General features: G+C 48.0%; 1 protein-coding gene across 1 annotated transcript; it reads left to right on the top strand.

The window, feature by feature from the left end:
* Positions 1-542: 542 nt before the first annotated feature.
* On the top strand, positions 543-9109 carry LOC121449690 (cationic amino acid transporter 3-like). Its single transcript, XM_041654317.1, has 11 exons — positions 543-915; positions 2108-2266; positions 3390-3567; positions 4852-4964; positions 5130-5352; positions 5487-5626; positions 5723-5825; positions 5951-6162; positions 6317-6483; positions 8233-8341; positions 8784-9109. Exons 1-11 carry the CDS (start codon positions 543-545, stop codon positions 8909-8911), a joined length of 1905 nt encoding a protein of 634 aa, XP_041510251.1. The 3' UTR covers positions 8912-9109.
* The last annotated feature ends 351 nt before the right edge of the window (positions 9110-9460 follow it).

Here is a 9460-nt window from a genome sequence, read left to right as displayed (position 1 = left end):
CAGCTAACTCTACTTAATCAATGTTGTAACAGTTACAAGGAGGAACCTTGATCAATGTTATGGTTACAAGGAGGAACCTTGATCAATGTTATGGTTACAAGGAGGAACCTTGATCAATGTTATGGCGTTTACAAGGTCGTCTCACCCCAGTTCTAGGGTCCGGGTCTATAGAAAAAAGACTACAATGGGGATGGAAAGTACTCAAAGCTCTCGTGCACGCGTGGTTGGTTACCAGGGTCCTGGTTCCCAGGAAGGGGGAGTGCAGTAGTGCTAAGGTGCCTCTAAGTCTTTCAGCTTCAAGAAAAGTGTTTCTCTTTATTGCTATTATTACTTGTTTTGTTTTTCTTTAGACAGGATCTCACTAGGTAGTTCTGGCTTTTCTGGACCTCACTAGGTAGACCTCTGTGGTTTTGAACTGCCAGAAATCCACCTGCCTCTGCATCAAAGTGCTGGGATTAATGGCGTGGGCCACCACACCCTGTCTGGTGATCATTCTTGATGTCTCTTCTTGTTTTCCAGAAGTTTGGATCCAGGCGCCTAGGATGTTTTGGCAGAATGTTCATCACTTTGGTCAGAAGTTGGTACGCCGGCGGCCCTTGGCCGCAAACGAACTGTCTGATTCTCCCTTGTCACGATGTCTGACCACTTTGGACCTTCTGTTCTTGGGGGTGGGCAGCACCCTGGGAGCAGGCGTGTATGTCCTGGCTGGGGAAGTAGCCAGAGAGAAAGCTGGACCATCCATCATTCTTTGCTTCTTAGTGGCTGCTGTATCTTCAATGCTGTCTGGACTCTGTTATGCTGAGTTTGGGGCCAGGGTGCCGTGTTCAGGTTCAGCGTATCTCTACAGCTATGTCACAGTGGGCCAGCTGTTGGCGTTTGTCACTGGCTGGAATCTCATACTCTCCTACATCATTGGTGAGTAGGGTAGGGCCTTAGAATGGGCGTGGGGATGAGGTGGAGTGGGGTGGGCAAAGCTGGGACTTGGGTAGTGTAAGACCCAAGATGCCATTCTCTCCTTTTGTTGCCCTCTTAAAGATTAACCCGGAAGAAATGAGGTTTGTAGAGTGACTGGCTAGGTTTCCTTTTGTTCGAGACAGTCTCACTGTGGAGACCAGGCTGTCCTGAAATTTGTGCAGATACTCACTCTCCTAGCCTTGCCTCCCCAGCGCTAGGATTGCAGGTGTGAGACCCACCGAGCCTTATGGGAGTTCTGGTTTCATTTTGTTATTTTCAAGACAGGATTTTTCTGTGTAACAGTTCCTGACTTTCCTGGAACTCACTTTGAAGACCAGGCTGGCCTCGAACTCACTGAGATTCACCTGCCTCTGTCTCCCAAGTTCTGGGATTAAAGGTGTGTAGCTCCACACCTGGACTTTTTTTTTTTTTTTTTTTTTTTTGGTCAAGATTTTATGTAGGTAGGCCAGGTTGGCTTTGAACTGAAGATGAATTCTGATCCTCCAGAATCTATTTCCTAAGAGTTGGGATCCCAGGCATTGTGTGTGTGTGTGTGTGTGTGTGTGTGTATAGTCCTGGCTGTCAGGGAACTCACTCTACAGACTAGCCTGCCTGTCTTTTCCTCCTGAATGCTGGGATTAAAGGCTAGACCACCGTTTTGTTTTTCTTGCAGTGCTGGGGCTCAAACCCAGGGCCTTGTGTATGCTAGACAAGACCTCTGCCACAGAGCTAAATGCCTATCCCAAGAAACACTGGCGATCCCACTCTGATATACAGAGATTTGCCTGCCTCTACCTTCTGAATGCTGGAATTAAAGGCATGTGCTATCATCACCTGGCTCCAACAAACTTTTTGATATTATCTTGGTGCTGGAGAGATGGTTTAAAGGAGAGATCCTGAGTTCAATTCCCAGAAACCACATGGCTCACAACCATCTGTAATGACATCTCGTGCCCTCTTCTGGCTTGCAGGTGTACATGCAGATAGAACACTGTATACATAATAAATAAATCTTAAAAAAAAAGAATGTATCTTGTGTTTTTCACCTGCCTCCCCACAGCAGTGATTGAGATTAGATATTTTTCTTCCCGTCTTTCTGTGTCCTAAGGGTTCACTTTGTGCTTGTAAATGAAGGCTCTTCTTCTCCCTGCAGGTGCAGCCAGCGTGGCCCGGGCCTGGAGCGCAGTTTTTGATGGCCTCGTAGGGAACCGGATCTCCCAAGCCCTGCAGACCAGCTTTCCTCTGCAAGTGCCCAGCTTCCTGGCCAAGTATCCAGACTTTTTTGCACTTGGACTGGTTCTAGTCCTTACTGGTGAGTAAGGATAGGCAGTAGAGGGTCTGTGGATGTGTGTGGGAGGATGGTGGCTGTCAGAAGCTGTGAAATACAAGGCACAGGAGGGCAGAGGGAGGGAGGGTCTTTCCCCATATTGGGGACTGTTTCGAGTAGGAGGCTGGGTAACAGCATGCCTAGCTTTAACCACTGGATGTATGGGGTACACCCTCCCGCTGCCCCAACCTTCTGCTGAGACCCACTGATGTAAATTGGCTTCTACTTCTGTAATTACACTTATTTATATGTGTGTGTGTGTGGAGTGCATGCATATGGAGGTCACAGGACAAACTGCAGACGCTGGTTCTCTCTATCATGTAAGGGCCTGGAGATAGAACTCAGATTGTCAGTCATCTTGGCAAGCCTTCTTACCTGATAAGCCATTTTGCAAGCCTTTCTTCTGTGTGAAGACCAAATTTAAAAAAAAAAAAACAAAAGAGCAGGGCTGGAAATATGGCTCACCAGTTAAGAGCATTGACTACCCTTCCAGAGGACTCAGGTTCAATTCCCAGTGCAGTGCCCACATGACAGCTCACAACTGTCTGTGACTCCAGTTCCAGGGGATCTGGCATCCTCACACAGATATACATGCAGGCAAAACACCAAGGCACATAAAAACAAATAAACTTAAAAAAAGACAAAAACTAGAGGGTCTTTCTGTCCTGGAACTCACTTTGTAGACCAGGCTGGCCCTGAACTCACAGAGATCCGCCTGTCTCTGCCTTTTGAGTGCTGGGATTAAAGGTGTGCGCCACCACCATCCAGCAAGACCTCATTTAATGTGTTTGTGTTTTGCCTGTATCTGTGTATGTCACTGGTATCTACCTGGTGCCATGGTGCCAGTGAAGGAGGCTTCAAATCCCGGACACTGGAGTTATGGGTGGATTTGTAAGCCACCATATATACAAGAGCAGCCAGTACTCTTAACCGATGAAACTTCTCTCTAGCCTGAGATTTTGATTTTGACCTATGGTCTTCCTTCTTGAGTAGTGGGTTGGTTAAACTCTTAACTCCACCACTTGTGTGTTGGTATTACAAGTGTGTGCCCCTGATGCCATTTTAGTATTTCTTTTTACTGCCTCCTTTCCATTCCATCTTCCTGCAGGAATCCTGGCCCTGGGAGCTCGAGAGTCTGTCCTGGTCACCAGAGTGTTCACAGGCGTGAATCTTTTGGTGCTGTGCTTCGTCTCCCTGTCTGGGTTCATGAAGGGCAGTCTCCACAACTGGCAGCTCAACGAGGATGACTACAAACTGGCCATGTCAGGGGCCAACAGCACTGACAGGTCAGGACCCCTGAAGGACACAGTGAGCTGAGGCCAGGAATGCCTGGGGAATAAGAGAGTCTGGCTAGTGGACCTAAAGGAGGTGCTTAGCAGCCCAGAACTGTGTGCCAACAGAGGCACACAGTGGAAATTGTTTATAACTCTTAAGACATTTTCTTTTAAGATTTTTTTCTTTTTTGTTTTTACAGTTTTTCTCAATATGTAGCTCTAGCTGTCTTGAATCTCCCTATGTGGAGCAGGTTGGCTTTGAACTCAAAGAGATCCACTGTTCTTTGCCTTCCAAGTGCTAGAATCAAATGTGTATACCACTATGCCGGGCTTTTTTGTTTTGTTTTGTGTGTGGTTTTTTTTTTTTTTTCGGTTTTTCGAGACAGGGTTTCTCTGTGGCTTTGGAGCCTGTCCTGGGACTATCTCTGTAGACCAGGCTGGTCTCGAACTCACAGAGATCCACCTGCCTCTGCCTCCCGAGTGCTGGGATTAAAGGTGTGGGCCACCATCGCCCGGCTTGTTTTTTTTTTTTTTTTTTTTTTTTAAGGAGTTTCTCTGTAGCTTTGTAACCTGTCTTGGAACTCACTCTGTAGACCAGGCTGGCCTCAAAATCACAGAGATTCACCTGTCTGTGCCTCCTGAGTGCTGGGTTTAAGGTGTGCGCCACCACCTCCTGGCAGCAATGTTTGATATTTATTTGTGTATGGGTGATTTTGCCTGAATATATGTACGTGCATGCCTGGTGCCCGTGGAAGCCAGAAGAGGGCCTTGAATCCCTTATAACTGGAGTTAACAACCATGGTTGTGACCTACCATAGGGGTGCTAAGAATTTAACCCAGGACCTCTGGGAGAGCAGCCAGTGCTCTGAACTGCTGACTCATCTGTGTTTGAGTGTTTTTTTGAGGCAGGATATCATAGATTCCAGACTGGCATCTAACTCACTTTATAGCCAAGGGCGATCATAGACGTCTGCTTCTCTTGCTTCCACCCCTCCCACGCCAGGATTACACTTGCACTATGTGGTGTTGTGATCAAACCCAGAACTCCAGTACGCTAAGGAAGCACTCTACCAACTCAGCTACATCTTAGCAACCCATTTTCCGAACCTTCACTGTTTTTATTTTTTTGAGACAAGCTCTTGCTATGTAGCCCAGGCTGACTCTGAGGTATGTGGTCAGAGTTGACTGTGAACTCATGACCCTTCAGCCTCCAGTTCCTGCATTGTGGGATTCGAGGCTTGACCCAGCGTGCTCTGTTTCTCTGCAATGTTTTCATTCTTTCTTCTCTTGCCACAGCTTGGGTCCTCTGGGCTCTGGAGGCTTCACGCCTTTTGGTGCCAGTGGAATTCTCCAAGGTGCAGCAACATGCTTCTTTGCCTTCATTGGTTTCGATTGTATTGCGACTACAGGTATGGTAGTCCTTCTGGCCTATCAAAAGCATAGACATGGTTTGGATTTACCCTTGGACACAGGGCTGGTAGAGGGTTAGCCTGCTTTGGGGAGTGTAGGAGGGGAGAGGGTTTGTGAAGTGACCTGAGAATGCTTCTGAATCCAGGTCTGTTTCATCCCTGCAGGGAAAGAGGTTCGCTGTCCCCAGCGCTCCATCCCACGGGGCATCGTGGCCACACTCTTTGTTTGCTTTCTGATGTATTTTGGTGTTTCGGCGGCACTTACCCTCATGATGCCCTACTACCAGATTCACGCTGACAGTCCCTTGCCCCAGGCGTTTATCCACGTGGGATGGGGTCCTGCTCGATATGTGGTGGCTGTGGGAACGTTATGTGCCCTTTCATCCAGGTTGGTATCACAGGTTTCTCTCATCTGCTGCTGGATTCTCAGCCTCTGAGTTGGAGAGAGGAGAGGGAGGCAAAACATCTAAAGGAGTAGGGCTCACCTATTGTAACTATTAAGAGTTTCCTTTTCCTTTATAGCCTCATGGGTGCCATTTTCCCCGTGCCTCGGGTGGTCTATTCCATGGCAGAGGATGGGCTCCTTTTCCGGAGACTCACCCGTGTTCATCCTCGAACACACACCCCTGTCCTAGCCACTGTCCTTTGTGGAATCATCACAGGTAGATACCTAGTCTTATCAATTTCATCAGCTTGGCTATATCCACTAGCCAGTTCCTCAGAGTTTCTACACAGATTTCTTATTCTTATCATTATAGCACTTACGGCTTTCCTTGTTGAGCTCAGTGACCTGGTGGACCTCACAACCGTAGGAACCCTGCTTTCCTACTCCTTGGTGTCCTTCTCGGTTCTGGTCCTCAGGTAAGCCTCCACCACACCTGGCCTGAGGGTGATGGGGCCATGAAGATGGCCAGGTGCTTATTCTGGCTGTCGGATGGCTTCATGGGGGCAGCTGGTAATGTTCCCACACGACCTCACTCATTCAGGTACCAGCCAGACCAGAACTTAAGCTCTCGTCAGACGGAGGAATCAGAGAGTGGAGCTGTTGAGATGAAGCCCGCTCTTGAACGTTCTTCATCTTTGGAGCCTATTTCTGCAGCAGGAACTCCAGGAATTGCAAGGAGCCTCTGTAACCCCACAGATAAGAATCCGACACTGAGATCTGGCCAGATTGTGTATGGATGTGCCTTCCTGCTTGGTGAGGACTGAGACTTTCCCCTTGGGCATTTGGGAGGAAGCTGACAGCGTGGGGAGGACATCACTAGCAGAGGGGAAGACGCAGCAGAGATTTGGTAAGATGCCATATGTGTGGCCCAGGGTCCTGACATCCTTCTCCCCGCTGTGACTTTCAGTTCTCCTGCTGATGTTCCTTTGCCTAGTCCTGGCCCAGTGGCCTGGACAGCTCTTCTCTGGAGACCTGGTTCTGATAGCTGTGGCTGTATCACTGCTGCTTCTCATTGTCGGGGTGGCCATTGTCATCTGGAGACAGCCTCAGAGTACCACTCCTCTCCACTTCAAGGTAGTGGTCACACCTGACCCCGGGTCTAAGCGTGTTTTACATCTCGGGAAGGAAGTGATGGGGAACTGATAACAGCCAACAAACAGTCGGCATGGTGGTCCTTGTCTTTAATCCCACCCAGCACTTAGGAGGCAGAAGTAGGGGAAGCCTCTGAGGTTTTTTTTTTTTTGGGTAGGGGAGAGACAGGGTTTATTTGTGTCATCCTAGTCCTGGCTGTCCTGGAACTCACTCAGTAGACCAGCCTTAAAAATCACAGAGATCCACCACCTCTGCTTCCCTGACTGCTGGGGTTAAAGGCATGCACCATCACTGCTCAGCTGGAATCTCTGAGTTTAAGGCTAGCTTTGGTCAGGCCAGCAAGGGCAACATAGTGATAGCATGTCTCACGAACAATCAATCAAATAAACAACCCCCTCCCAATACACCAATGGACAGAGTCAGGTATCACTGTGCGTATATGATCCCAGATACTCAGGAGGCCGAGGAAGGTCATACCTTAAAGTCCACCAGAGGCTGCAGCTACTTCTAGGCCAGATCAGGCAGTTTAGTGAAATTCTGTCTCAAAATAAAAACTAGCACAGCTATGTTGGCACATGTTTATACCGTTAATCCCAGGGAACCAGAGGGAAGAAGATCAAGAGTTCAAGTGAGTTTGAGACTGACCATGCCAGACATGTTGGCACTCGTCTTTAATCCCAGCACTTGGGAGGCAGAGGCAGGTGGCTCTCTGTGAGTTCAAGGGCAGCCTGGTATACAAAGCAAGTTCCAGGACAGTCAGGAATACATAGAAATTCTGTCTCAAAAAAAGAAAAAGAAAAAAGACTGACCAGGCTTAGTTACACGGAGCCCTGTCTCAAAGAACCAATCAAACAAAGCAAAACAACCCTCCAAAAAACAAAACCAAGTAAAAATACCCCCCCCAACCAAAACCCAACAAATCCCAGAGTGCCCTTAGCCCCCAAGTCCGGGAGATGTGTAGAGTACTTACTTAATAGGCATGAGGATCTGAATATAATCCCCAGTACTGTAAAAGGCAAGTAGGAACGTCATCAGCTGGCAGAACAATAGTTTGGAGTGCATGAAGTCTTGGGCTTAATCCCAGCCCTGCAAAAACCAGGAGTGGTGGTATATTACTATAATCCTAGCACAGCGGAACCAGGGCCTGGAGGATCAGAAGCTCAGGCTCCTAGAGTTCCGGGTCAGCCAGGGATACTTGAGACCCTATGTCCAAAAAAGGCATCTGCTGACAGGGGTGGTGGCACATGCCTTTAATCTCGGTACTTGGGAGACAGGGGCATGTAGTCTGAGGCTAGCCTGGTCTATAAAGCAAGTGCAAGTTCGAGGACAGCAAGAGCTACACAGAGAAACCCTGTCTTGAAAATGAACCAACTAAACAAAGTAGTGATTTGCTCACAACTCCTAGCTCAGTCTACACCCCCCCCCTTCTTTTCGAGAAAGGGTTTCTCTGTGTAATAACTCTGACTGTCCTGGACCTCACTCTGTAGACAAGGTTGGCCTTGAACTCACAGAGATCTGCCTGTTTCTGTCTCCCCGAGTGCTGGGATTAAAGGCTTGAGCCACCAACCACCTGGCCCAGCCTAGTATTTCTGTGCTCAGTATCTGTCCCTGCTGGCACATCCCATGGGGTCTCCAGTATGAGCAGGCACTGACTGCAGAGCCTAGACAGCAGCTGGGTCTTCCACCCTGGGGGTGTGTGTACACACCGGTACTCACAGACTGTGGCCACAGGTTCCAGCACTGCCCCTGCTCCCTGTGTCGAGTATCTTTGTGAATGTCTACTTGATGATGCAAATGACTGCCATGACCTGGACTCACTTTGGAATCTGGATGGCGATTGGTGAGTGAGCAGCTTTCTGGGGAAGAGATTCTTGGGCAACTAACTGGGTTCAACACCCTTTTCATTGCCTCTCTTTGAAACTGTCTGGGGCCACATGGAGAATCTCCTGATGGGCACCTAGGTAGAGGAGTGACCATTTCCACCTCACTGTTTCTGTTTCTTTTTTTTTTTTGTTGTTGTTATTTTAATTTTTTTTTGAATTTCATTTTACATTCCAACCACAGTTCTCCCCTGACCCCTCCTCCCACCTCCCCCCTTTCCCCCCAGCACACCCCCATCCACTCCCAACAGGTAAGTGCTCCCAAGAAAATCAACAAAGTTCCTCAGGACCAAGCCTGTCCCCGCTGCATTAAGGCTGAGCATGGCATCCCACCGTAGGGAATGGGCTGCAATAGTTACCTCATGCACCAGAGATAGATCCTGGTTCTCTCTTCCCTTTCAGGATTTGCCATCTACTTTGGATATGGGATCCGGCACAGCCTGGATGGGAGGGATGACCAACAGCCAACAGCAACAGCCTCAAACTCGCAGGCTGTCCAGGAACATATGTCCAGTGTGGAATTAGAGTAACTGCAGAAAGACCCTGTGGCTATCTGTGTGTGGTGGGGAGACAGTACTGGTCACTGAATTTAGAGCCTTGTGCATCTGCGGAGAGACTTGCCGGTGTCTTCAGCTTAAGGAAAGGCTTGAATATTTGGGCTGTAGATGGAATTTATTTTTGAAAGCATTGTTATTTGTCAGCAAATTTCTTAACTTTTCCCCCCTTATTCCCTGAAATGGGATTCATGGTTTTACATATGCTAGGCAAGTGTTCTATTGCTGAGCCACATCCCTATCCCCTCTAGTTATTTAACTGACAATAAAAATTAAATTATATATTTTTGAACATCATATTACTTATATATTATAGGATGGGTAATTAAATCAAGCTGATTAATAAACTGCTTTTTTTTGATGAGGTCAGTCTTATGTGGCGCAGGTCAGCCTTGAAATTGATCTTCTGAATGTTACATATTATTATTTACTTATGTTGTTGTGGGGTATTCAGCAGAGCAGACTGCTCAGACATGGGTTTAAGCCAGTAGTCTTTATTAGCTGACCAGCGACTACACTGGGTGC

The sequence above is a fragment of the Microtus oregoni genome, unplaced genomic scaffold, assembly GCF_018167655.1.
Source record: "Microtus oregoni isolate MIOR12 unplaced genomic scaffold, Mior012 000006F_ref0000085, whole genome shotgun sequence".
Taxonomy (NCBI): Eukaryota; Metazoa; Chordata; class Mammalia; order Rodentia; family Cricetidae; genus Microtus; species Microtus oregoni.
This window is presented reverse-complemented; position numbering and strand designations above follow the sequence as displayed.

Bases quoted from the DNA above. Each gene is read 5' to 3' on its own strand.
- LOC121449690 (XM_041654317.1), top strand. From the start codon at position 543: ATGTTTTGGCAGAATGTTCATCACTTTGGTCAGAAGTTGGTACGCCGG. The intron at 2,267-3,389 runs GTGAGTAAGGAT...ATCTTCCTGCAG, and splicing joins ACTGGTTCTAGTCCTTACTG to GAATCCTGGCCCTGGGAGCT. The intron at 8,342-8,783 runs GTGAGTGAGCAG...CTTCCCTTTCAG, and splicing joins TGGAATCTGGATGGCGATTG to GATTTGCCATCTACTTTGGA.